Below are 27,814 nucleotides of genomic sequence, written 5' to 3'. Positions count from 1 at the left end.
TATTTTTAGATTTCACACAAGTGATACCATGCAGTATTTGTCTTTCTCTGGCTGGCTTATTTCACTTAGCATAATGCCCTCCAGGTTCATCCATGTTGCTGCAAATGACAAGATTTCCAGCCTTATCCAAGGCTAAATGATATTTCACACACACACATACACACATACCACATCTTCTTTATCCATTCATCCATTGACAGATACTTAGGTTGATTTCACACCTTGGCTATTGTGAATAATGCTGCAATGAATGTGAGAGTGCAAACATCACTTTGCAATTATAGTTTCATTTCCTTTGGATAGATACCCAGAAATGGGATTCCTGGGTCCTACTGTAGTTCTGTTTTTAATTTCCTGAGGAACTTCCATTCTGTTTTCCATAGTGGTTGCACCAGTTTACATTCCCACCAACAATGGACAAAGATCTCCTTTTCTCTACGTCCTTGCCACACTCGTTATCTCTTGTTTTTTTGATAACACCCATCCTAACAGGTGTGAGGTGATATCTCACTGTGGTTTTGATTTGCACTTTCCTGATGATTAGTGATATTTAGCACCTTTTCTTGTACCTGTTGGCCATTTGTATGCCTTCTTTGGAAAAATGTCTATTCAGGTCCTTTGCCCATTTTTAGATTGGGTTATTGGTTTTATTGCTTTTGAGCTATAATGACTTCTTTGTATATTTTGGATATTAACCCCGTATTAAATATGTGGTTGGCAAATATTTTCTTCCATTCCGTAAGTTGCCTTTTTTTTTGGTCGATGGTTTCCTTTGCTGAGTAGGGTCATTTTAAAATTATAAATGATGGGACTTTAGCTCCTGCATCGTCCTTTTTGGTTCTCTCGCAGTCCCTACTGAGACTCTCACCCTAACCTGCCAGTCTTGAGCGTCGAGCTGGGACTCCCCAGAGAGGGCCTGGCACCCAGGAGGTGCTCATTGACTGTTTATTAGGCTAGATTAGTGGATGAATCTGGAGGCAGTGTACTCTGGAGCCAGACTGCCTGAGTTCTAATCCCAGCTTTATTACTTATCAGTTGTGTGACCTTAAGCACAGCACTTTAACCTTCCTGTGCCTCAGTTTCCACTTCTGCAAAATGGGAATAAAAAATAGTCCTTACTGGGACTTCCCTGGTGGTCCAGTGGTTAAGAATCCGCCAATACAGGGGACACGGGTTCGAGCCCTGGTCCAGGAAGATCCCACATGCCGCAGAGCAACTAAGCCCATGTGCCACAACTACTGAGCCTGCGCTCTAGAGCCCACAAGCCACAACTACTGAAGCCCACACGCCTAGAGCCTGTGGTCCACAACAAGAGAAGCCACCACAGTGAGAAGCCCGCGCCCCGCAACAAAGAGTAGCCCCCGCTCACCGCAACTGGAGAAAGCCCACGCGCAGCAACGAAGACCCAACGCAGCCAAAAAAAAAAAAAAAAAAAGTCCTTACTACCTAAGGGTTACTGTAAATTAACATTCATTTACACACAGGACCTGGCACAGAGTGAGAACATGATACATATTAGCTCTTCTTCCTGAAGGTGCAGGGCTCAGGGACAGCGATGTTTAAGAGGCTGCGAGGGCGACAGGAATAAAGACGCAGACCTACTAGAGAACGGACTTGAGGACACGGGGAGGGGGAAGGGTAAGCTGGGATGAAGTGAGAGAGTGGCATGGACATATATACACTACCAAATGTAAAACAGATAGCTAGTGGGAAGCAGCCACATAGCACAGGGAGATCAGCTCGGTGCTTTGTGACCACCTAGACGGGTGGGATAGGGAGGGTGGGAGGGAGGGAGACGCAAGAGGGAGGAGACATGGGGATATATGTATATGTATAGCTGATTCACTTTGTTATAAAGCAGAAACTGACACACCATTGTAAAGCAATTATACTCCAATAAAGATGTTAAAAAAAAAAAAAAAAGAGGCTGCGAGGGATTGGCAGGGAAGGTGGGGGTCCCACGAATGCGTGGCACAGACGCCCAGGGGAGCAAGGCATTGCCGAGGGGGAGGAAATGGCCGACTGTGGCAAACGCTGCCAAGATGACAAGTCAGAGGAGAGATTTAGGGTGAAGAGATCACTGATCATCTTAGCTGGTGTAGTTTCAGGAGAGTGACAGGGACAGAAGCCCCGAATCAGGGAAGGAGTGGGAGGTGAGAAAGGAGTGAGCGAGGGTAGATAGCTCTTGGGAGGCGTGGCTGAGAAGCGGGGAGAGAGAGAGGCAGGGAGGCTCTCAGAGGACAACTGGGAGGCATGGGGCGCTTTGTATTCAACTCAGGAGACCCGGGGTTTATTTAAATGCTGATGGACAACAGTGATTGCAATCTCTAGAATAAAATAAAAAGCCATGAGTCTATACCCATACAAATGAATGAATGAATGAATGAACGAACAAACAAGCAAATAAATAAATGGAGGAGAAGGCAAAAACTCTTCCTTACAGTAAAATGGTACCTAATGTGTGGAGAAAAGGGAACCCTCTTACACTGTTGGTGGGAATGTAAATTGGTGCAGCCTCTATGGAGAACAGAATGGAGGATCCTCAAAGAACTAAAAATAGAGTTGCCATATGATCCAGCAATCCTACTCCTGGGCATACACCCAGACAAAACTATGTTTCAAAAAGATACATGCACCCCTATGTTCATAGCAGCACTATTTACAATAGCCAGGACATGGAAACAACCTAAATGTCCATTGACAGATGAATGGATAAAGAAGATGTGGTCCAAATATACAGTGGAATATTACTCAGCCATAAAAAAGAATAAAATAATGACATTTGCAGCAACATGGATGAACCTAGAGATTATCATACTAAGCAAACTAAGTCAGAAAGAGAAAGACAAATACCATATGATAGCACTTATGTGTGAATCTAAAATATGACACAAATGAACATATCTGTGAAACAGAAACAGACTCACAGATATAGAGAACAGACTTGTGGTTGCCAAGGGAGAGGGGGAGGTGGGGGAGGGAAGGATTGGTAGTTTGGGATTAGCAGATCCAAACTATTACATGTAGGATGGATAAACAACAAGGTCCTACTCTATAGCACAGGGAACTATACTCAATATCCTGTGGTGATCAACCATAATGGGAAAGAATATGAAAAAGAATATATATATATATATGTATAACCGAATCACTTTGCTATACTGTAGAAATTAACACAACATTTTATTGCAATATGGTAAGTCAACCATACTGCAATAAAATGAAAAAAGGTACCTGGTCAAGGTAAAGGGTACAGGGAAATTAGAAAACCACCATTTATCAACTGCCATAGTAATAATCGTGGAGACAAGTATCACTGATAGAGGCTAACCCTGAGAGGGTGCGCAGGATATTTACATAGTCTCAAAGCACATCTTCACAAGATACCAAGGGGAACGACAGTATCATTACAGTGGAGACTGTGGTAAACACCACCTTCACCATGTGACCAAGCTAACACCAACTGTAATGTGAAGAACCAACATCACATGCCTCCTGATACGACGCACTGAGAAAGACATAGCCCTCCTCTGATAGTCCTGCCAAAGGCGTATAACCTGAATTGAATCGAATCACAAGGAAAACTCAGACAAACCCACACTGAGGGCCATCCTATAAAACAACTGGCCTCTATTTTTCAAAAATATCAAGATCATAAGAGGCAAAGACAGATCAAGGAGGGGTTGCAGATTGAAGGGAGCTAAAGAGACAGGAGGCCTAAATGCAATCCCTGATCCTGGACTGGATCCTTGACAAGGAAAAAAATTTCTTCAAGAGCAAAAACTGAATAAAGTCTGTAGATAGCAGGATTGTCCCAGTGTTGGTTTCCTGATTTGCATAATTGTTTTGTGGTTATGTAAGGGAATGAACTTGTTCTCAGGAGATACACACTGAAGTATTTAGAGGTAAAGAGGAATCATGATAGAGCAAATGAGGTAAAAAGTTAACATTTGGGGGACTTCCCTGGTGGTCCAGTGGCTGAGATTCCGAGCTCCCAATGCAGGGGTCCCTGGTCAGGGAACTAGATCCCACACGCCGCAACTAAGAGCCCGCATGCCACAATTAAAGATCCCATATGCTGCAACTAAAAGATCCCGCACATCGCAACGAAGACCCTTGTGCTGCAACTAAGACCCAGCACAGCCAAATAAATAAATAAATAAATAAATAAATAAATAAATAAATAAATAAATTTTAAAAAAAGCTAACATTTGGGCAATCCGGGTGAAAAGGTATTCAGAAATTTTATGTACTGTTCCTGCAACTCCTCCATAAGATTGAAGTTATTTCAAAAGAAAAATTTAACAAAATGGTGATGGAAAAGATCTGGCAGTAATAATAGTAATAATAATAGGTAACATCTCTTGTACTCTCCTGTGTTCCAGGCACTGTCCAGGCTCTGTTCACCCACTGCCTAACCTCAAAGCAGTCCTGTGAAACAGTTAATGTTATTATCTTAGTCCCATTTCACAGAAGAGCCTGAGGCTTAGAGCGGATGAGTGGCTTACCTGGGGTGGAAGGGTTGGCAGAGGCAGGTGAGTGGGCTCCTGGACAGAGCTGGTTCCTGCTTTTCCCTCCTAACAGCCTCATTATTTAGACCTGCAGTGGTCGTTAGTGACTGCCTCTCCCGTTAGTCTATAAGCCCCGTGAAGGCAGGGCTGTGTCTGTCTCAGTCATTGCTGTGTCCATGGTACCAGCACAGAGCCCAACACAGAGGAGAAACCCAATAGATGTTTATCAACTGAATAACTGATCTCTATTTATAATAATGATAATATTATGACTGTTAATAATGATAATAGAAATAAGGTTTTCATTTGTGTTAATGCATTTTGTCTTCAAAACAAGTCCAAGGATGGTTTTATCCCCATTTTACAGATAAGGAAACTGAGGCATCCAGAGAAGTCTCTTGCCTACAGCAGGCAGCCAGGAAGGGCATGACTGGCACTTGGCACTCCACCCATCCGCCTTCCAGTACTCACCTTCTGGAAGTCCTTCTTGGAGATGAGGCCACGGGGATCAGTGACGTAGTCCTGGAAGGCTTCAGAGCCCACAATGTCCTTGAGTTTCAGGAACATGTCAAAGAACTTGAGGATCATCTCCACATTGGATGAGGATTCCACAAGCATGTCCACCATCTGCCGGGCAATCATGCCATTCACCACGTTCCCTGCAGGCAGCCCCAGGTCAGTGTGGCTCAACAGAGCCTCCTTTCTGGATCCCCATTGGGCTTGCCTCCCTCTCCAGCTCAGGAGCCACCAGGATCCACTGTGCTGGTGGAAGCTTCCCTGGCCAGCTCCTGTACCACCCCTCAGAGGGCAAGGGTCACTTTCTGATCTGCCTCGGCATCAGGTGTGAACCTGGCTGATTCTGTCTATGTCCTCCTCCCCCGATAGCTGGCGGAGTCATCAACAAAGATAACAATGGCATAAACTAATGGTGGGTCCAGATGCCATGCCAAGTGCTGCACTGACACGACCTCATCTTTGTAAGGAACGTGTGTCACTATTCATTTTTATAGATGAGGAAACAGACTCAGAGAAAGTCTCAAACTCAGGTTTACACAGCCAGTAAGGGGGTGGGGAGGACTTGAACCCAGAGCTGCATGACCTCAGAGCTCACACCACCTAAGCCTTCCACTAGCCCACAGAGGCCAGGCGGGTCCACAGATGAGTGAGGTAGGCCAAAGACAAGACAACAGGGAGAGGTGGAGACTGTGGTAAACTGGGACCCCACACCCCCTCCAAAGCGAACTGGCTCCAACTTTTTTTTTAACAGAATTTTATTTATATTTATATTTATTCATTTATTTTTTGGCTGTGCCACACAGCTTGCGGGATCTTAGTTCTGCCACCAGGGACTGAACCTGGGCCACAGCAGTGAAAACCCCGAATCCTAACCACTGGACCACCAGGGAACTCCCCAAACTGGCTCCAGCTTCTTTTTGTACCTTTCAATTTTCATATAATTTCAAATTTACATGTAGTTCACAAGAATAGTGCAAGGGGACCCTCATGTATTCCAGATTCATCAATTGTTTACATTTTGCCATGTTTGCTTTATAATACCTCTCCCTCTCTATTTTTTTTCACTGAACCATTAAGGACTAAGCTGTAGACATGAGGCCTTTTTACCCCTAAACATTTCCGCATATGTATTCTTAAAGATGAGGACATTCTCTTATATAATCATAGTGCAGTCATCAAAATCAGATTGAACATTGATATGACAGTTATTTAATCCAGTTCAGCTGATTTTTCGCATGTGAGAATGTGGACGCATGGTCACCGAATCTTTCAATTTTTCAAGAAAAATGTTTAAAGGGATTTTTGATTTTTAAATCTGATTCTTAAAAAACTAATTGATTATTTTTGGCTGCGTTGGGTCTTTGTTGCTGTGCACGGGCTTTCTCTAGTTGTGGTGAGGGGGGGCTACTCTTCCTTGCGGTGTGTGGGCTTCTCCTTGCGGTGGCTTCTCCTGTTGCGGAGCATGGGCTCTAGGTGCACGGGCTCAGTAGTTGTGGCTCGCGGGCTCTAGAGCCCAGGCTCAGTAGTTGTGACGCACAGGCTCAGTTGCTCCGCGGCATGTGGGCTCTTCCTGGACCAGGGCTCGAACCCGTGTCCCCTGCATTGGCAGGCGGATTCTTAACCACTGTGCCACCAGGGAAGTCCCTTTAAAAATCTGATTTTTAAAAGCTGATGACTAGTTACCAAAAATTTAAAACATTGTAGGAGGATTATTCATTGCAACATGGTTTGTAATAGCAAAATATTTTTCAAGAACCTTGAATGTCCATTGATAGGGGTGTGGTTAAATGAATCACTGTATCCCCATGCAATTAGTACTATGCAGCCATATAAAAGAATGAGGATGCTGTTATGAACCTCTATAGAAAAAAGTCTTTGTCTACAAGTTAAATAATTTTATTAATTAGTATTAAATTATGGTTGTTTTAAATCACTACCTTTTGGGAATATTTGTTAGGCAGCAAGAGCTAACTGACATATACAGCAAATAAATAAATAAATAAATAAATAAATAAATAAATAAATAAATAAATAAATAAATAAATATTCAGTGCATAAAGTTTAAAAAGTGTCCAGGCCACCCACCTAATTAAGATTTCTCTGGTGATTCAATAAATTACTGTATCTACAGTCAGGACCTGGCACATAATAAGTGCCCAATAAGTGTTTGCTGAGCTTCTTATAGCAACTTAAGTGCATTGACCCTCACATGATATCAGATGGGGTTGAAGGTTAGGCTCTCCTGGGTCTCAGAGGGCCATTTTCAGGATCATCTGAACATTTGTACCCTCCCCTTACCCCCACCCACTAGGAGTTTACCTTCTAGTAGTGACAGCAACATCACCACCATGTCCTTCTGTAGATCCAGCAGCTCCTTCAACAGCTCGATCTGGCTCGAGTCCTAGAGACCCCACATCCCAGCTTTGTGAGGGCTCTTCTCAGCAGAGACGCCTCCCACACCTCCAGCTGCTTCCACCCACCCAGCAGGCCCTAAGACCCCTTTTCTTTCCCCCTCTTACCTCCGAGGGGACCCGAGTCCAGACATGTTCCTCGGAAGCAGGGGAAAAGGCAGAGAGACAAGACTGTGGGGTGGGATTGGCACTTTGGGGGAAGTGGGCCCAACAGGTGACATGTAAGGACAAGGGCTGGCAGGCAAGGAGGACCGGGAGGAGTATGGGGATCTGAGAGCAGACGCTTGGAACCAAGAGAGACAGAGACGGACAGGGGCAAATGCTGGGGACAGTGACACAGATCTGGGAAGGGATGAGAGTTCAGCACTGCACCTGGCCTATGGCGGGTGCTTGACACATGTTTGTTGAATGAATGTGTGATAGAAAAAGTGGGACTCTGGGTTCAGGAAGAAGGCTGTGGGACACAGCTATGTGCTTTCTGGTAAGCCATTTGGGAAGAATGGCTCTCCTGTCACAGGGTCTCATGTAGGGCCCACAGAAGTCTCCAACATGGTCAAAGTTCTGCCCCATGGTCCCTATTTGTATTAGGTTGAGCTACATAAAATTGCCAGTCTTCAGTCATTTCTCACCAACAAAGTGGTAATTTCATATGGTTCTACCTAATGAAATGGAGGAAGGGGAAGGGTACCAGATAAATGGGATGTAAGGCTCCTTCTACCCCATGCTAGTTCTAGAGTTGCTGATTCTAATCCTAACACATTTCCACAGTTCCAAAGCTCTGCATTCTGACTCTAAGATGCCAACATTCCGGGATCTCAAGATCCTAAGATGGGTGAGTCCTGTGGTGTGTGCCTGTCCATGATGTAGCCCCTTGATTCTCTCAACAATCCCACTCTCAGAGCATAGGGGACTAACCCCATCTTCCGGGTTGTAGGGGTGGGTATATAACCAGGACTGGCCAATCAGAGCTTTCTTTCCCCTGGCCAGGGTGATTGGTTCAGGAATGGGCATGTGACCTAGTAGTCCAATAAGAGAATATGGCAGATCTTTTCCTGGATCTAAAGAGGTGTTCTCTTCCCTCTGGAGCTGTTAGTGGAGCTCATGAAAGCCCAGGGCATCATTTTCCCAGCCCGTGGGGAGCACCTGCTTGAGAATGAAGCTAGAGAGGAGAGGGACATTTCTACTAACAGCACTATAGGCCCTGGATCTGATCTGTGATGTGAACTGATAAATTCTTTTCTTTTTATTCTTTTTTTGTAAGCTACCACTTTGAATTGGATTTCTAGCCCTTGCAATTTAACCTAGACTATGGCTGAGGCATTAATTCTGCAGGATTTGGAACTCTACACTAAGCTACCAATATCCTCTAGAATTTTAAGATTACATCAACAGCCCCACTTGAACTCACTGACACTAAGAAATTGCATTCTTAAGTTCAACTCCTTTCAAAAGGTCAGATGACACCAGACAGGGTTTCTGCCAGCCCCTGTGGCGCCTTTGAGTAAATTAGAAAAAGGCTTCCCTTCTTCAAGACTCTTTCCTGTTGGGAAATTACAATATACAGAATATTGCCATCTGCTGGAAAACTACTGTAATAAATACACCGATATATGTATGATGTTTAGGATGTGGATGGTGCCGTTTCAGATGCTGGGCCCTGCTGCAGCGCATATGGCAGCCTTGAATATGTGTACCAGACAGAAGCAGAGCAAATGGATAAGGTGTTTGTGAGGCATTGACAAGGCTGCAAAGGGGCGGGGGTGGTGGGGAAAAGGGGAGCACGAAGATGCTAGAGATGGGAGACGGGGCTCGACAGGGACCTTACATCATGGATGCCCTGGATAGATGTCATCTGCCGCAAGCAGAATAAAGAAGCAAAACACCCCTTCAGCCCCAGGCCCAGATCTAGAAGCCTACCCTCATCCTATCCCTAGTCCTGTCCGAATCTGGGTGACCTCATCAGAGAGGAAAGAACACCAACCAATCACAGAGGAGCTCTGGACCAGAGCCGGCGGGCCCCAAACGTCAGACCAAGGGAACTGTAGATGGATAACCAGCCGATTGGCGGTGGCAGAGGAGGAGGCGGGGTCATGGAGAGAGCCAATCCAGAAGAAAGATGGATTTGGCCACGGAGAGGGGCCAGTCTGCAACCTGCCGGGAGCACTGGGGTGCGACACGGACCGATGGGGCAAAACTCGGAAACGTGCCAGTTGGGGGCCGCCTGGAAGCAGTTGGATGAAGAACAGAGAGGCCCGAACCTGAGCGAGCTTCATCATCATGTGGGCAAACACGTGCAGGAATCCCACCACGGCGTCCCAGAGGCGGCTGTGCGCTAGACTCTGCTGGTTCCCGGTGCAGGGCCCCTGTGGGGCAGAGAGAGGCTCTACGTGAGCACGAGGCAGGGCGCGGGATGCGGAACTGCCCCGCCCCGCCCCAGCGGGCGAGCCCTACCTGAATGTATTCGGTGAGGCTGTTGAACACCTGTTTAGCCACCGACATGGCCTTGGAAAAGTTCCTCTTGCCCTGCTCCTCAATGACATCCTTGCCCGAGTAGTACCAGTAGAAGTCGCTGATGGATTCCTGGGGGGCAGACACAGTGTGAGGGGCTGCTGGTGCCAACCATGGCCCAACAGACCCCGACCCGGGTCGCACCTGGACGGCCTCACATCCTCACCTGAAGCCGCAGGAGGTAGTCCACAGTACAGATGATGATGTTAATAGTGGTTGTATTCCCTGTCTGTGTCCGTAGGTAGTTCTGGAAATCTAGGGAGATGAAAAGTCACTCATTTATTGAGCATCTACCATGTGCTAGGGGAGGTGCACAGGGAGTCCTTTATTCATTTATGCAATAAATGTTTATTGAGGGCCTATTGTATGCCGGAAGGCATATAATCATTAATTTACTTAATAACTCTTTATCAGTACCTACTATGTGTTAGGGGAAGATGGAGGATCATTTATCCATTTGTCTAATAAATATTTATTGAGGGCCTACTATGTGCCAGATGTGGTGGAGGGCCAGTCATTTACTCATTTTTTTCCCCAAAATATTTATTGAGCACCTACAATGTAGCAGGGGGAAATGGAGATTCAGCCTTTGTTTGTTCACAAAAGTTTTTTACTGAATGCCTACTATGTGCTGGGGAGATCGGAGATTGGTTATTTATTCATTCATTTATCCAAAAAATATTTATTGAGCACCTACCAAGAGCCAGAGGAGATAAGCATTTGTTATTTATTTGTTCATTTATTCAATATATATTTATTGAGCATATACTATATGCTAACGGGAGATGAAGATGGGTCACATACTTTGACACTACAAATTTCCTGAGCATTTATTATGTGCCCTGGAGATACAGCAGTAAAAGAAAACAAAGTCCCTGCCCTTGTGAAGTTTATATTATCATGTAGTAAATTTTCAGTCTTTTCTAACTGCAACCTACGGTAGGAAATCCAGTACATATTTACACTGAGACCCAGTACGCATGTCTAATCTGAAATTACATCCACATATACCTGAAACAGAAGTTTCACATACCCTTACCATGTGCCATACATTCTGCTATTTTCTGTCTTGTACTCGTCTAGTTAACTACAAATGAATTCTGAACTCAACCCACTATATGTGTAGTTCTCAACCTCCCAACCCTGATTGCACATTAGAACCACCTGGAGGATTTTAAATATCCCAGTGCTCAGACCCCATCCCAGACCAATTAAATTAGAATATCTGAGTGAAACCTGATCTTTAGTGTCTTGTAAAGCTCCCCAGGCATACCAGTGCGCAATTAGGAATGAGAACCTCTGCGATAAACTTGATTCACGACCCTCTGGTGAGTTGGCTCCCACTATGAAAAACATTGTTCTATGGCAGAAAGCTGATAACTGTTAGAGCTGAGTGATGGCTTCTTGGGGGCTTATTATACCATTCTCTCTACTTCAGTGTGTGGTTGAGGAGTTCTGGAATAATAATGATGATGATGATAAAGGTTGTGATGGGGGAAGCTCAGGGGGTTGGAGGAGCCCAGAGGAGATGCCTGACCCAGACAAGGTGGTCAGGGAGGGCTTCTTGGAGGAGGGGACCTCTGACCTATGACCTGAAAGATGAGTAGGAGTCGACTGCGCAAATTCCTCGCTGTGTGACCTCAGGCAAGTTATTGAACCTCTCTGTGTGGCAGACTGTGCCTCGGTGCCCCCATATGTAACACGGTGGTCACAATAGGCCCCACTTTAAAGAGCTTTGGTGAGGTCTTAATGCTTTAGCATATACAATGAATTGAGGACAGAACCTGGTACATAAGTGCTCAATAAACAGTAGCTGTTCTTAAAGGGCCTTAAAGAGAGCGCTGAGGTTAAGAGCTGCCCTTTGGAGCAGTGACTCTCAAAACATGGGCCCAGACCAGCAGCGTCAGCATCTTCCGGAAGGAAACCTGTTAGAAATGCAAATTCCTGGGCTCCGCCCCAGAATTACTAAATCGGAAGATCTGGGATGGGGTCCAAAAGTCTAGTTTAACAAGGCCTCCTGGTGATTCTTAGGTACGCTCGAGTTTGAGAACCACCTCTGTAGACTCATTTGCCAAATGACCAATTCATCAAATTATCAAGGCAATGAAAACAAGCTTCAGTTAAATCCTTTTGATGTTATAGCAATGTCATGTTGCCCAGGATGGCTTCAACAAGCCCTTGAAAGTTTTTTTCTCCCAAAGTTTTACTTCCACCTGATTTCCCTATAGCCACTTCACAATCACTATATCAGGCTGAATGTCCATTTTGCCTGGTTTCACATTACAGATGAAAAGTATACTCAGATATTCAAGATTTTAGAAGCAAATGGACAGGCTTTCCCATCAACCCTGTTTTCTAATTCCTTCTTCTGTGTTCATTTAAATCAGACTGTATGCCTAAATGGTTGATACGGCTCCCCGGCTTTTGTCTGCTCTGAATGGCACTGAATACTCAAGACATGCAAGGCCTCTGAGATTTGAAAGATATTTCAAATATTTATTCGACTGGGCTGGTTAATGAATCCACAAATTTGGGCAGAGGACCAGATTGCAAATTTGGTGGGAGAGAGAAATCCCACCGTAAGAACATTCTCATTTCCAAAAAGTCACAGACCCAGGGAATAAAATTCATTCTAAGCCCCAAAGACTGACTCCACCTTTGTTAAAGAAAGAAAACCCCAGTCACATGGCACAAAGGTATTTAAATAAACCTTGAAGAAAAACTAGCTGTGGACATAAGAGCTTATGATAATACAAAACAATGGATCATGCTTTATCCTTTGTTGAAAAGAAAAAAGTAAAGATGAAAGATGTTTACCTTAAAGAACACTAGCCAAGTGGGGTGCAGGTTCTATGGAGGTTAGATTTATAATTACTCCCATTCTTGTCGTGAAGGTTAACTTCTGGGCAGTCTGTGGTTTCTTATCACCCACTAAGTGTTATAACCACAACCTTGAGACTGTACATGTTTGTCATAGGAAACTGCGTCGGGTACAATGTTTACTGTTCAGAATTTCAACTATTCCTTTAACGTAAGCTGTGTGCCACACGAGGTTATGTTTTCTCACCAATGATGTATTTAATTAACTTGCTGTGTCATCCTTGATCTGGTTATATTGCCTGAACCAGAACAAAAGTTGTGAAAACTCAAACTTGTTTAAGTTAGGAAAGAGTCTGTAGGCCTTCGTCGTGGCCAAGTATTTTATAAGCAAAATTCATAGGTGGTTCTAACAGATTCATTTAAAAATGCCAGGCAAATTTTCCCTCTGCTGACCCAGAGTATGGCAATCTACCACATTTACTGAACTTTGGCAGCTGCTGCAAAATGCCTGTGGAAAAATGGCACGTGGCGAATTGCTCATTTGTGAAAATTGAGTTTGGGCCAAATTGGGTTTTGGCAGATTGCTTTTGGGGAACTGGACTGGCTAGAGGAGGTGAAAGTGAAGCAAAGTGGCTAGGCTCCAGACATTCAAGAGAGATTTAGGAAGGTGGGCAGGCAGCACTTGACACTGGCTGAAAGTAAAGAATGAACGACAATGGGATTGAGGACAAGGCCTGGATGGGGGGATTGAGGCCATCACTGATAAAGGGAAGAGGAGACTGGAGATTAACTCAGGCAACCCTTCCAGACCGACCCCAAACCCTGGCCTTCTCTCTCTGTCACCCAGCCCTCCTCCTCACCATTATTGTGCCCCTCGCAGAGCAATTGCAGGAATCGGAACAGGTCTTGGGTGAATTCATCGTCTGCCATGACCTTCTCTCCTGGGTGGAAGAGGGGGGAAAGGGCCAGAAGGGATCAGATGCGCCAGGGCACAGCACGCATGCACATGGCCCATGCACACTGCACACGCATGCAGAAAGCATGGGGCGCGCAGGGAGGAGCAGCCATCACTTTAAAGACAGCATGAGGTCCACGGGCATCCATGACACCAGAGTCCAGGACATCAGCAGACGGAAACTGAGGTGCCCTGAGTTATGAAGCTGGGGCCTCAAGTGTCTGTCTACGATATCAGTGTCCCTTTGATGTCACCACCTGTGTGAGAGCTGGGAGTGTCTGTCGACCTAGCAGAGGTTCGGGCTTGCTGTTACCTCCCTCAGCCCCCCTCCAGGACGGCGTGGGGCGGTTAATGGATTATGGGGGTCAGAGTCACTTTCACGCAAAGGCTCTGAGCAGGAGGGGATTGAGCAGGGGGATGGGAATCCAAAGCCAGCCAACTGGCTCTGATGCCTTGAAAGCAGCCAATCCAGGAGAAGCAGAGGGGGAGGCGTGTAAACATGGGCCAATCAGAACGGGCATCTGAAAGAAGCCAATCACTGTGGGCTGTAGGGGAGGGAAGGCTAGATAGTGAAGGTTCGGGCCAACCAGAGCAGGCGCAGAGGAGGCACGCACACCAATCAGAGTGGCTGCTTGGGGGCAACCAATCTGGTTGGTGGATGGGAGCCGCAGACTCGATCAACATGGGGTCGCGGGCGCAGAGAGCAGGGCAGGTGGGAGAGGGGTTCACCCCACCTCGGGACTGAGAGTCTGGGTCTGGAAGTCCGAGAACATCCAGCTGGAAAGGGATCTTTGCCATCTTCTCTAGCTTCGATTTTACACATGGGGAAACTGAGGCTTACGGAAGGTAAGAGTCCCATGTGTTGTTAGTGGCTAATCTGGGACCCGAATCTTGGTCTCTGGACCCCTGATCTCGAGACTTTCCTCGGGCATGGACCCTCCCTCCCCTGGATGACCCAAATCCTCAGCCCCCAGGTGGAGGAGATGGTTCGGGGTTAGAAGCAAGGGGTGGCAGTAGCACAGCACGGGAAATGGACTAGGGGAATTACCGTTCTGGCGGTTGATGACTGGGGCAGCCAACAGGATGAGAGGAAGAAGCAGAAGAAAAGAGGGAAAAAGAAAGGCAGAAGGGGACAGAGAGACAGACAGAAAAACACACACAGAGACATGGTCAGGGATGAAGGCACAGACACAGAGAGAGAAACAACCCACAGAGAGAGAGAGCGACAAGGAGCAAGGAAGCAAAGAAGAGAACAAGAAGAGGGTAAAAGCAGAGAGGAAGAAAGAAGAGGGAAGAGAAAGAGGGAGATGGGTAGGTACAGGTGGAGGGGCAGGAGGCGAGGATCGGGGCAGAAAGGTTAGGCACGTCACAACACGGCAAAGAGGAGACTCGATTAACTCAGATTAGGGACATTAATGAGAGAACAGCAAGCAGGGCTGGAGACTTGGGGCATGTGGAGGGTGGGGTCCATGTGGTGATGGGTGAGAGAACACAGAAGGACACCCAGGGGTGGGACCATGGGGAGGGAGGCTCTGGAGGAATGGGGGGGGGGGCGGCAGGACTGGGGACCACTGCAGGGGGGAAACACCTGGGCATGCTCTTGGGGAGGGAAGGTGTCTTGGTGGAAGGGAGCTCTGGGCAACTGGGGGGGGGAGGGGGGTGGATCCTGAAAGAAGGGGATGCCCCAGGGAGAGGGAAGCCCGAGAAGGCCTCACCGGTTCCATCCTCATTCACCATGCCCAGCCCCTCTGCCTTGTTCTGTCTCTCGAAGGCATTGAGATCCAGGACACTGAGGGAAAGAAAGGAAAGATGGTGAAGATGTGCTGAGGCCTCTGCCCGCCTCTCTTCCAGAGACTGGTAGCTCCCCCACGGTGGAGGGTGGTGAGCCATGGTAAAGCATGAGTGAGCTGAAATCAAGAGGAAGCAGAAACCAAGAGCTGAGAGAAGCTATGCAGTGGCAGCTGTGAGGTCAGGTGGGGCAAGGATGAAATGTATAAAAGTTGAAATCAGAAGGAAACAGAAACCATCAACTAGCAAAAGCTTCAGAGAGGCAGTGAAAGTCAGTCAACCGCAAGAGGAGAACAAAGGCAGACGGTAGTGGAGCCACACGAATAGGGGTCATCGGAAAGAGCCCCAAGTCCCCGCTGCCTGAGTGTCCCTTGAAGACTCAACAACCTTCCGGCTCCAGCTGTCTGGATCCTTAATACAACCCGTCCTTAAAGTCTGTGGCATCTTGCCTCCCTTATCGTCCCATGTGAATCCTTATAATAAACTCCCTATTACTTGCGCTGCTCTGAGTGTGTCTCTGTTCCTGGAACCAAGAGAACAGACCTGGAACCGGAGGTGGCGCGGGGACTGGGGGCTCAGCCACACCAGGCAGCTTCACTAAAGACGTGCACTAGAGCCCACCTGCAGGTTTGCATCAGCGCCTGGATACTCTGGAAGAAGCCAACTTCCTTCCTGTCCTTCAGGTAATCCAGCATCTTCTGCAGAGGGGGAACATGGGGGTCGCACAGGAACCTCCCACCCCTCCCAGCTCCCCTCCCAAGCCCCTTCGCCCATTACCTGCTGCACATCGGCGTTGCCTCCGTTCAGGATGGAGATGCCCAGCTTCAGGGTGGAGGACACCATGGCGCCCGTCTCTCCTGGAGGGGATGGGTTGGGGGGGTGGGGTAGGCAACGGATGGTCCACTCAGTTTGGGAGCAGGGTTCTTCGCTCACCGGAAGACGGCCATCCCGGGGGACGTCCGCGAGTGGGGCAGAGGAGGGTGCAAGGGCGCGTATGCGGGGGGGGGGGGGGGGGGGTGATCAGCGTTGAAGGAATTGGTGAGAAATTGCAAGGCAAGTGCGTGAGCGCAATCCACATGCACGAGGGGTGGGAGAGCGTGCCCGCCGGGTCCACAGGGGGCGGGTGGGCTGGGGACAGGATGGGTTTACTCAGGAGGAGCTGAATGCACGTGCAGGGCACCTTTGCAGGCACTGATCATCTGGAGCACCATCTCCGCGGTGCCCCGGTTGTGCAGCCGCGCCTGCTGGTACAGGAGCCTCTGCTTCTCCATCTCTTTCTCCTGCAGCAGAGCCCGGCCCACCGAGCTGAGTGAGCCCGGGCTCACCAGCCCAGCCTTGCCCTCTCCCAGGCTTGCCCTCACCGCTGCCCTTCCTGCTCCAGCCACATCCCCTGGCTCATTCCTTCAACTGCAAGCTCCTTCTATCCCCTGGGACTGAAGCCTGCGATTCGTCTCCTGCACCTAACACAGAGCTGGGCATGGAGCAGTTGTAACCTGGCCCCATGCGCCTCCAAGGGGTCAACGGATGAAATCCCAGGGGCCTGTGAACATGGGTGGGGAAAAAAGTTATATCCTTATATTTCCCACCCTCCATCCGAAATGTAGCCTTTCCTTCCATTATGGATGAGGCCATAAATCACAGCAGTATTAGCAGAATCCATGGCTGTGTCATCCATACAAACCACAGATGTCTCCATATCACATCATTTTTGAAGACATCCCGAAACATCGCTTTTTTTTTTTTTTTTTTTTTTGGCCCGCACTGCGCAGCTTGCGGGATTGAACCCGGGCCCCCGGCATTGAAAGCACCGAGTCCTAACCACTGGACCACCAGGGAATTCCCTCGAAATATCACTTATGTTCATCACTACTTATCAGTTACAGTAGCTACTGGATCCACTGTTAGCTCTTGTTATTTGGTAGATTAATAAAGAAGCACAGCGATCACTGTATCACAAATTTTTAAAGCAGTATTTTGACAACTATTTCAATATGCTTGTTTCCTCTGCTATGGATTCGGTTTATATATTTAAGTACATGATTCTGAGAAAGGATTCATCGGATGCCAAAGGGGACCCTGACACAAAGAAGGTTGAGAAACTTGGGGAAATGCTTGCTGATCACCTTAATGAGTGAAAGGATGGGTTAATTGCATTTACTAGCTCTTTCTCATTGCCTGGCCTTTGCGTATGCTGTGCCCCTACCTGGAACACCGTTCCCTTTTTCTTCAACTGGCACATTCCTTCTATCCTTCTGCTCAGACATCCCTTCCTCTGAGAAACCCTCCCTGAAACCCTTGTCCCCGGGCTGGATCAGGCGTCTTGCCCGGGCCCGCATGACCCCCTGAGCTTCCCTGGCTTCCCCCCGCCCTGACCCCTCTGCCCGTGCCTCCCCATTCCCGCCCTGACCATTTTGCTGGAGCTCCCCTCATCACCACGGTGGACACTCTGTGCTGTTACTGTCTGCTTGATGTAGCTGTCTCCCCAGTAGCCTGGCCTGGCCGCTGCTATGTGCCCAACATCAACATCACCCAGCCCAGGGCCGGGCCCAGAGCATTGCTCTGTGAACACATGCTGACTGACTGGGGGATAATGAAGTCAGGATCCCCCATCCCTTTCTTCAGGGACTACTTGATCCCACCTACCTCAAAGGAAAGCTCAACCTCCTCTTCTTCAGCTTCGCCATTCTCCCCTCCCTCCTCCAGGTGGCAGCTCTGGGGATAGGGCAATCAGTTAGAGATGATGGTGAACAGAAGAGATACCCCAGGCCAGTTCCAGCCCTTTCAGTGGACAGGCATTGCAGCTGAGGGGGAAGGGAACCTGCCCTAAATGGGGGCAGGGCCTCACCTTTGCCATGATATCGGCATACGCTATATACAAGTAATCTTCATCCAGTTTGCTGAGGAAGTAAGTGGGGAGACAGTCAGGACCCAGTAGAGAGGAACCCCATCTTATAACAGCTTCCAGTTTTCCTTTGGAGAGCCACCCCTCCCCATGCTCAGGCTGTGTGGTTCAGATGGGGTAGGACTCTCCATTGCCAGACTGGGCATGTGATCAAGGCTGAGCCAATCAGTACTTTCTATCTGCTTGGCTACAATAATAGGTAAGAGATGGTCATGTGGTCCACTCTGGTCCAGTGGAATTCATTCTGGGAGTTTTGCTGAAGCTATTGATAGAGCTGCTCCCTTTCCACTGGGGTTGCTGTGATGGTGTGATGAAAGCCTGGAGCTTCCCGGGCCATCTTGCCACCTGACAACTGGTTGGCTCACCTGACAACTGGTTGGCTCACCTGACAACTATGACCAACCACCTCCTTAGGTCTCCTCTATAATAATAATACTAATAACCACAGAAGTAATGGCCAACACCCATTGAGTTTACTCTAGGTTGGTTTCTGTTCCAAGCGCTTTGTATATAATAACAAATTAACTCTCACAGTAATTCAATTAGGTAGATATATAGTTAACCCTTGAACAATATAGTTTTGAACTGCACAGGTCCACTTATAGTGCATTTTTAAGAATAAATACTGCTACAGTACTATACAATCCATGGTTGGTTGAATCCATGGATGCAGAACCGCAGATATGGAGGGCCAACTATAGAGTTATACCTGGACTTTTGACCACATGGAGGGTCAGTACCCCTAACCCCTGCATGGTTCAAGGGTCAATTGGATTACTAGCCCCATTTTACAGATGAGGGAAACTGAGGCACAAAGATCCTTCTTCGCCAGGGTCATAGAGCTTGTATTGGTCATAGAGCTTGTACTGGGATTCAAACCATAGAGCTTGTCCTGGGATTCAAACCTGGATAGTCTTAACTCCAGGGTCATTGCCATCCCAGAGGACAGAAAACAGAATACTCAGCTTCCCAGTCTCCCTTGCAACTTGTGGTGGCCTGATGTCAGAATTCTGGCCAATGAAACATGTGCAGAAGCCCACCAAGGAGAGCTTTCCTTGGACAAAAAGATTTTGGTCTTGCTTAAGGGAAAGCCTTTCCCCTCCTTTCTGCCTGACATGTGGTCGTGGCGCCTGGATGTTCAGCATCCATCTTGTAACCACCAGGCAACAGCTCAGAATGGCAGGGCAGACATCCTGAACGAGCCTGGGTCCCTGTCAGTGTCATTGTGCCACTGCCCAGCCCTGGACTCTCTACCTCCTGACTTGATATTACATAAGAAAAACAAATCTCTGTGCCTCCACTTCCTCATCCACAAAAAAAAAGTTGATAATAATATCTATCTCATAGTGTGACGATTAAGGGAGAGGATCTATATGTCAAGTGTTTAGCATGATGCTTGACACATAAAAAAACATTTAATAAACACTGCTATTTATTCCCATGACTGCCACTAGCCCACACGAAGCTTTTGTGTGAATTAGAAAAAGGCCCCCCTTCCTCACTGCCATCTGTTGGAAATTTGTCATAATATTCTGATTTTCTCCCTATAATATACTGTAGTATATACTGATTTTGTTTGAGCAAGACATTTTCTTCTAGAAAAAGCCTAAATCAATATTGCCTGTGATGTGAACACTTCAGAGGAGATGCCCTTGTGAAGTGCTCAGTCTGCACAATGGTACGTGGGAGCTCTGCCTGTCCTAGTAAAATGATATTAGAAGATCCGCTATGGGGCTCCCACACAGAGGGTCTCTCTTGAGTAACAGGGAGGTTGCGGGAGTGGGCAGAGGTAGCGGGTTTCTCTCTGGGACCTAGGAAGGGGCCTCACCTCTTTTCAGTCAGGGCGGTACGGCTGAAGTGCAGGACCAGCTGGTGCAGGGGGTCTGGCTTCTTGTCCTCCACCTCTTCCTCCTCCTCCTCCTGCTCACCAGCTTTCTGGAGGGAGGTGTGGGGCTCGGGGGAGGGGCTTCTAGGGTCCCCACCTGGTCTCCCCTCTAGCCCTGCTGGGCTGTTTTTTTTTTTTTTTCTCTTCCTCCACATCCTGCACCCTCCCCTGGTTCTGCCCAAGCCAGGGGCCCTGGTTCCCATACCCCCCAGTGCGAAGGGCGACCCACCCCTGGAGGTGTACAATGGACGGCTGGGCCCCAGTCCTATTCCACTCTGCCCCGACACTCCCAGGCAGGCCCCAGCTCACTGAAAGGTCATCTATCATGCGGTCCTCGAAACTGTGGTCTTCAGTCAGGATCCACGCCGCCTTGTAGCTCTCCACAAACATGTTACAGGCCCGGTGCCTTCGGGGGAAAGATGTGCGGTGTCGCCGAGACCTCCCCATCCACGCCTCTCTGTCCTCCCACACATCTCCGCTCCCCAAGACCCCACTGGGGTTGACACTCCATCCTCTTGCCTCTTCAGCCACTCTTTCTCCAAGGCCCCTAGAGGTTACCTCCTCCATGGGGGGGGGGGGGGTCTTACGTGGGCAGGTTGTACAGGGGGGTCATGCGGAAACAGGCGACGACCGCCCTCCGGCGCTGCTTGGACAAGAGCTTGTGCCACACGGCCTTCCTGGACTTATAAGGGTGCTCGATCTGGAGGCGGGATTATCTGTCACGTCTCCAGACTCTGCCCCTGGTCTGATTCAAACTTCCAGCCCCGAGTGAAACTGCCCATCAGTGCCCACGTCCAAATTCAGGCCCGACTCACAGGGCCGAAGAAACACCCTGGCTCCACCCACAGAGTCAAGGTTCTGACCTGTACTACTCTGCTTCCAGACTGAAATTTCCCTCCTACGCCCCGCCCGCAGACCCGGGGCCACTACCCAGACCCCGCCCCAATCTCAAGACCCGCCCAAGGCACTGCCCGCAGAGTCAAGGCGTCTTCACTGGGCCTGACTCGCAGACCCAAAGTTCTGCCCCTGTCGCCGTTCCCAGGCCCAAGATTAAGCTCCAGGTCCTACCCCCAGATCAAAGTTTCCATTCTAAGTCTCGCTTTAAACTCAACTGTCACCACCCCCAACAGATTAAAGGCCCGCCCCTTGCCCCACTCAGAGTCCCAAGGTTCGACCGCAGGCCCCGCCCACAGGCTCAAGGACCGCCCCAGGCCCCGCCCAGAGACGCAAGCTTCGGCAACTCAGTAGTAGTTACACCTGCTCCAGATGATAGAGCACTGCAGACACTTCCTGGACTCTGCGCACGATTTTCTCCGGGTTGTCAGCGTCCTCCTCGCGGCCCGGGAGGCCCCGGTACAGGGCCATCTGCCAGCGTAGAGAAGGGGAGCCTTCGACCTGAGAGGAGGAAGGACGGTCAGCATGAGGCCCCTTCCCTGCCCGCTCCCTCCTCTCTCAGCCGGGCTTCTCGGAGCGCCCCGCTGCGCAGAGTGGGCTTCTCCGGCCGCTCCGTCCCCCATTCAATGCTGTGATGATTCACTGGGGTGCCGAATACAAGGTCCCTCTTTCGATGCCTGATACATAGTAAGTGCTCAAACGTCGGCTGTTACTCTTGCTATTAACCCGACATGCCCGTTTCGGTTGCACGTTAAGGAGGAGGAGGCGTACCTTTCCCTGAAGGTGAAGGTTGTTTTGCAGAAATTCCCGGACCTCCTCATCTGTGTCTTTCTGGGGAGACATGACAGGCTGGGTCACTCTGGAGGGCCAAGCGTCCTCCTTGACCTACAACCCTTTCCCTTCCAGCCCCATCACCCCAGCAACTGGTGAGAGGCTTGTGTGGGGAAGATCCGAGAGAAACTGAAAGGATCCACAGGTCAGGAGTGGTCAGAGAGGAGTCCTAGAGGGGATCAGAGGCCGCAGAGGCACCTTGAAGAGACAGGATTAGAGGGGCCTCGTTGGGGGTGTGAGAGGAGGTAGGGGGTGACATGAGGCTATCCCCAAAGGTCAAAAAAGGTCAGAAGAGGGTCAGAGTGGAGCTGGGAGTAAGTAGGAGATGGGCAGGGAGTTTCTGAAGATTAAGAGGTGGGTGAGGGGGATTAGAAGGAGACGATAAGGTCAGCAGAGGTCATAGGGGGTCAGGCAGATCACCCAAGTCACTGGTGGGGTTTACACGGAGGCTAAAGGAGGGATCAGTAGGGTGGGGTTTCCTTAGGGTCCCAGGAGAGGGGGCCCTCATGATGAAGTTAAGTGGGCAGAGGGGCCCAGGAGGGCTCTTAGGGATCTCAGCAGTACTCAACAGGTCCTAGGAGGAGAAAGGGGGTGCTTGTGATATCAGGGGAGAGTCAGTGGTCTTCAGGGCCCTGGGGGTTAGTAGATTGTCAGGGTGCTTAGCAGGGTCCTGGGGTTCTAGGGGTCTTGGGGCAGAGTCCTGGGAGGGCTTCTTGGGTCCCTGAGGCCAAAAAGGATCAGGGAGGGGGGTTGTTATCCCATACAATGGATAAAAGGGGTCCTGGGAGGCCTCTTTGGGGCCCCAGAGGGCTTAGAAGGATTCAGGGGCAGGGTCAATTGATCCCAATCACCCTTGAGACTTCAGAGGTTTCGGTGTGGTCCTGCGGAAGAGGCCATTAGAATCCTGGGGGCTACTTAGGGTCACAGGGTGCTCACTGGGCCCCTGAGAGCCTTTGGGGGCTCAGTTGGGTGTCAACAGAGTCCCGGGGGAGGGGTCAGCAGGGTCCTGAGGGAAAGATGTGGTGAGCTGGAGAGGTCAGTGGGAACCCAGAGGTTCGGGGGGGGGGGGGCGCCAATGGGGTCCTGAGGGGCTCAGTGGGTCCCGAGGGACTTGGGGAGGTCCTGGTAGAGGGCTTGGAGGAGTCTCAGGGGGGCTCATGGTGTCTCAGCTGGGGTCCTCAGGGTCCCAGCAGGTTTGGCATGGCAGGGGGGTGGTGCTCAGTAGGGTCCCTGAAGGCTCAGTGTGGTCCTTGGGTCCCAAGGGTCTTAGTGGCCTTTCCAGTTTCCAGTGGGGTCCCAGTTAGGGTCCTTTGGTCCCAGAGTTCGGAGAGCATCCCAAGTAGGGTTCTCAGCATCCTGTGGGAAGGCTCAGGGCATCCTAGGAGGCCCAGTGAATCCTCAGGCTCCTGGAGAAGGGCTCAGTAGGGTCCTAAGGGAGGGCCCTTAGTGGGATGCTGGGAGTTCAGTAGGGTCCCAGGGGCTTAGTGGGAGTGCTGAGTGGGATCCTGGTAGGTTCTCAGACAGGGGCTGAGCAGGCACCAGGGCATAGCGGGTCTTGGCCAGTGTAATGAGCTCCTGGTCAGTGGGTGCACACATATTCAGGCCGATGGGCAGCATCTTCTTGAGCGTGGCCACAATCAGCGATGTCTGCACGGAGTACCGGTCCCCCCGGCGCTTCTTCTTGGTGCGTTCCTGGTCTGAGCCACCTGACTGTGGGGACACGGGGGCTCAGCGCCAGCCTGAGTCTCAGCCTGGCCCCTGCTCCAGCCCCAACCAGCTGGAGCCATTGTCCACACTCCAGCCCCCGCCTGAATACTAGGCAGCCCCGTCCCATCCCAGTTTCCACCCCAGACCTTGCTGATCTTTCACTTCAGACCCCCATCCCTGACCCTAGACCCTCCCAGACCCAAGCCTCTGTCCCAAATTCCAACTTCTACCCCAAATCCTTCCAGATTTCCCTCCATTCCAGGCTTTCTCAACTTCTAGCAGTCTTCTCCCAGAATCACCCCAGAATTTTCAGTAGGACACCCCTCCTGCCCCTACACAACACTTACAAGCCCCCCTTCAGAGCCCAAGACAGAGTTCCCAAGAATGAAATGAAGATGTAGAACTGTAAAGAGTCCCAAGAGACAAGAGAAGTTGGAAGAAAAAGAGAGAGAGAGAGAGAGACACTGACAGACTGAGACAGACAAGGAGACAGAAGATGCAAGAAAGATCCAGAAAGATCTGGAAGCAGAAGCACAGAGCACAGAGTCCCACAGCCATGTTCTGGAGCCTTGGGTGCAGATCCACGGCCTGGGCCACCCCAGTCATGCCAATGAGAAGCCCCGGTGACAAGCTTCGGCCAGAGCCGCATCCACGCCAGCTTGTGATATGGAGCATGGCCCATGTGCCAGCACATGCAGCACCTCACTGGGTCCTCACAAGCCCTGGGGCTGGGGGCCACTGACTGGATGCCTTCCAAAGCTCAAAAGGTTAATACACTTGTCCAGGGTCACACAGCTAACTGCCAAGAGTCAGGATTCTAACCCAAGTGCATCTGATTCCAGAGCCCAGGCCTTAAACCCCAACCATGCACGTGACTTTCCCACCCCCATTCCCATTCCCTGGGACCTCAGTCCAAAGTGCTTTGAAGCTTTGGGGAAAGCTGAGAGGGGAGTTGGTTATTTTTTAAACAAATGTTAAAAAAAATCTCAACAGCCAAAAGTTGAGGGCCGGGAAGGGAATGGTTGGTGGGAGGTGGGGTGGAGGAAGAGAAAGAGGATGGGGGCTAGGAGCCAAGGATGAGGGGTGGGGAACAGGGGCAGGGGTTTTCTGGAGGCAGAGCAGAGGCTGGGGTTGGGAGCGGGGTAGAGGGTGTTAGCCAAGAGCCATGCGGAAGGTCCCAGACGTGGGGCTGACCTGTACATCTCCCGCCTGCTTCATCAGGTTGCAGGCAGGGACAAGAAGTGTTACCCCAGTTCCTCCGAGAACCCCAGGCCCCCTCCAAGTCAGCCCTAACCGCAGCTCCTCTGCCCCACCCTGATGCAAATCCCCCAGCTGGGCATTTCCAGACCTCACTCAGGGTGGTGGGTTTGTTCTTTAGACCCTGTCCTTCTGGGAAGGATAAGGGGAGAGGAAAGGGGGAGATGTGGGATAATGGGATAGAAGGAAAGAAGTGGGTGAAAGGAGAGGAGGAAACTGGGATGGGGGAGGGAGATGGGGAGGAGGCAGGAGTAAGGTGAGGAACAGGGAGATGGGGAGGAGGGTGATGGGGAGGAGAAAGCATGTAGGGCGGAGGGAGGAGATGGGAAAGAAGAGGGAAATGGGGGGGAAGGAAAAAGATGGGAGGGAGGAGATGGGGATGAGAGAAGGGGGGGGAGGAAGGAGGAGGGAGATGGAGCTGCTATGAGGGCTGCAGGGAATGCGACTAGGACAGGGCAGGCTGGCGGGGTGAGGAGGGGTCAGGTAGGAAGCCCAGGAGGCTGTTCCCTCCCTCCCCGCTAAGTCCTCCTCCCAGAGCAAAGCACCCACCTTGGCCATTTTGCTCTTGCTGTCTGCAGTCAGAAATGACATGTTGTTGATCTCATTCTGGACCACAAAGTTCTGCTCTTCGCGCTTAAAGTTCTGGGGGTGGGGGGAGGCAGTGTTGGGGATCAGACAGAGTGGGGGAGGGCATCTTTGGGCAGCAGCTTCTCGGCTTATAGAGAGGAGGGGCAGGGCGGGTGGGCACTCACGTGGGACTTGGACCAGTAGATGAAGATCTCGCCCACCATCCTGAACAGCTCCTCCGCACTGGGATTGGGCTCGGTCAGCCAGTGTGCCCTGGGCAGGCAGGGGGAGGGGCTGGTGAGGGATGAGGGCAGGGACCCCCACAGAAGGGGGCCACGTGGAGAGACCTCAGGGGAGGGGATCGGAGACTCCAATGGGAGGGATAGAGCTTTCTAGGGTAATCTGGCCATTCAGATGATTTAAAAATTATCAATGAGGGCTTCCCTGGTGGCACAGTGGTTAAGAATCCGCCTCCCAATGCAAGGTACACGGGTTCGAGCCCTGGTCTGGGAAGATCCCACATGCTGTGGAACAACTAAGCCCGTGAGCCACAACTACTGAAGCAAGCCCACGCGCCTAAAGCCCATGCTCCGCAACAAGAGAAGCCACCTCAATGAGAAGGCCGCACACCACAACGAAGAGTAGCCCCCCTTATCACAACTAGAGAAAGCCCGCACGCAGCAGCAAAGACCCAACACAGCCAAAAAAAAAAAAAAAAAAAAAAAAATTATCAATGACCATTCCTTAAAAATTGTTTTTTCTTTCTCTAACCTTCTTATTGAAGTATAACATATATACAAAGTTTCAACTTGATGAATTATCACCAAGTGAACACACTTGTGTAACTGCCACCCAAATCAAGAAATAGAACATTTCCAGTCCCTGGTCTGAAAGATGCCCTTATCCAGACTTGTAGACCATGAATTTTTTTTTTAAGATTTAAAAAAAATTTTATTTTATTTATTTATTTTTGGCTGCACTGGGTCTTCGTTGCTGCACGCGTGATCTCTCTAGTTGCGGTGAGCGGGGGCTACTCTTCATTGCGGTGAGCGGGCTTCTCATTGCGGTGGCTTCTCTTGTTGCGGAGCACGGGCTCTAGGCGCGCGGGCTCAGTAGTTGTGGCTCGCAGGCTTTAGAGCGCAGGCTCCACAGTTGTGGCACGTGCGCTTAGTTGCTCCGCGGCATGTGGGATCTTCCCAGACCAGGGCTCGAACCCATGTCCGCTGCATTGGCAGGCGGATTCTTAGCCACTGGCCACCACGGGAGCCCCTAAAGATTTTTTTTGATGTGGACCATTTTTAAAGGCTTTATTGAATTTGTTACAATATTGCTTCTGTTTTATGTTTTGGTTTTTTTGGCCGCGAGTCATGTGGGATTAGCTCCCGATCGAACCTGCACCCCCTGCATCGGAAGGCGAAGTCTTAAGCACTGGAACACCAGGGAAGTCCCCTAGCCCATGAATTATTTTGGTCTGTTCTTGAATGTTACATAAATAGATGATACGATATGTACTCTATTTAAAATTTTCTGGTTTCTTTCATTCAACCTGATGTTTGAGAGATTCATCCATGTTGCTGGGTGTTGCAACAGTTTGCTCACTTTCATTGCCGTGTAGTATTCCACTGTGTGAGTATACCTCACTTCACTTGCCCATACTTTTTGACCCAACACTCCTACTCCTAGGAATCTACCCTATAGCGATACCCACTCATGAGCACAAAATTGGGTGTACAAGGATGTATACAGCATGCATACCACTGCTTTCTGCTTCAGCTCCCATGACAGACATAGCTAATCAATCCAAGCACCCTTTCTCACAAAGCCCTGATGCAACCTTAAAATCTTTTTCAACCCAGAGGGAACTTGGAGTTGAATCTTGCTCACTATCCCTGGATTTGGCTGCATCTAAAACTCAATAATTCTTTAAACTTTGCTTCTGATTTTAGGGAGATGTTCGCAATTGGTAGATACCTGTGCTTGCCCTTTTATAAAGACCTATGTTTCTGGGGGGAAATTAGTCTGGCCGGATCTGGACTATTCCTTTCTTCTCTCAGTGATGGAGGAGGGCCTGACCATTGGACTTCACTGCACAAATCAGGCATCCTGTCTACCCAAGCCTGAAGACGCAGTGCTGGAGGAGAGAAGTACGGCTCCTTATGGCTGATAGTGCAGTCCTCACAGGGCCTCAGGTTCAGGAGGTTTAAAGGAGCAGAAGGGGAGAAAACACAGGCTGGCTTTTATTGGTCCATAAGCAACAGGGGC

At 49.6% G+C, this 27,814-nt stretch overlaps 1 protein-coding gene across 2 annotated transcripts in view; it reads right to left on the bottom strand.

Moving 5' to 3' along the window:
* The window catches only part of RYR1 (ryanodine receptor 1), a 117,280-nt gene that overhangs the window by 25,582 nt on the left and 63,884 nt on the right, over positions 1-27,814 (bottom strand). Inside the window, exons 68-89 of one of the 2 annotated variants that reach the window (XM_068529184.1) lie at positions 25,738-25,825; positions 25,535-25,627; positions 24,923-24,937; positions 23,561-23,731; positions 21,962-22,021; positions 21,554-21,691; positions 20,884-20,996; positions 20,606-20,702; positions 20,240-20,346; positions 18,355-18,406; positions 18,153-18,221; positions 16,690-16,789; positions 16,287-16,366; positions 16,131-16,207; positions 15,437-15,510; positions 14,770-14,787; positions 13,627-13,707; positions 10,113-10,201; positions 9,890-10,018; positions 9,697-9,801; positions 7,347-7,428; positions 4,983-5,170 (exon numbers count right to left, since the gene is read on the bottom strand). In XM_068529184.1, the coding sequence (XP_068385285.1) occupies positions 4,983-5,170; positions 7,347-7,428; positions 9,697-9,801; positions 9,890-10,018; positions 10,113-10,201; positions 13,627-13,707; positions 14,770-14,787; positions 15,437-15,510; positions 16,131-16,207; positions 16,287-16,366; positions 16,690-16,789; positions 18,153-18,221; positions 18,355-18,406; positions 20,240-20,346; positions 20,606-20,702; positions 20,884-20,996; positions 21,554-21,691; positions 21,962-22,021; positions 23,561-23,731; positions 24,923-24,937; positions 25,535-25,627; positions 25,738-25,825 (2,026 nt within the window). The remainder of the gene's footprint in view (positions 1-4,982; positions 5,171-7,346; positions 7,429-9,696; positions 9,802-9,889; positions 10,019-10,112; positions 10,202-13,626; positions 13,708-14,769; positions 14,788-15,436; positions 15,511-16,130; positions 16,208-16,286; positions 16,367-16,689; positions 16,790-18,152; positions 18,222-18,354; positions 18,407-20,239; positions 20,347-20,605; positions 20,703-20,883; positions 20,997-21,553; positions 21,692-21,961; positions 22,022-23,560; positions 23,732-24,922; positions 24,938-25,534; positions 25,628-25,737; positions 25,826-27,814) is intronic. The other variant, XM_068529183.1, reaches the window with a different exon arrangement.

Source organism: Eschrichtius robustus, chromosome 19 (assembly GCF_028021215.1).
Source record: "Eschrichtius robustus isolate mEscRob2 chromosome 19, mEscRob2.pri, whole genome shotgun sequence".
In the NCBI taxonomy this organism is placed as follows: Eukaryota; Metazoa; Chordata; class Mammalia; order Artiodactyla; family Eschrichtiidae; genus Eschrichtius; species Eschrichtius robustus.
This window is presented reverse-complemented; position numbering and strand designations above follow the sequence as displayed.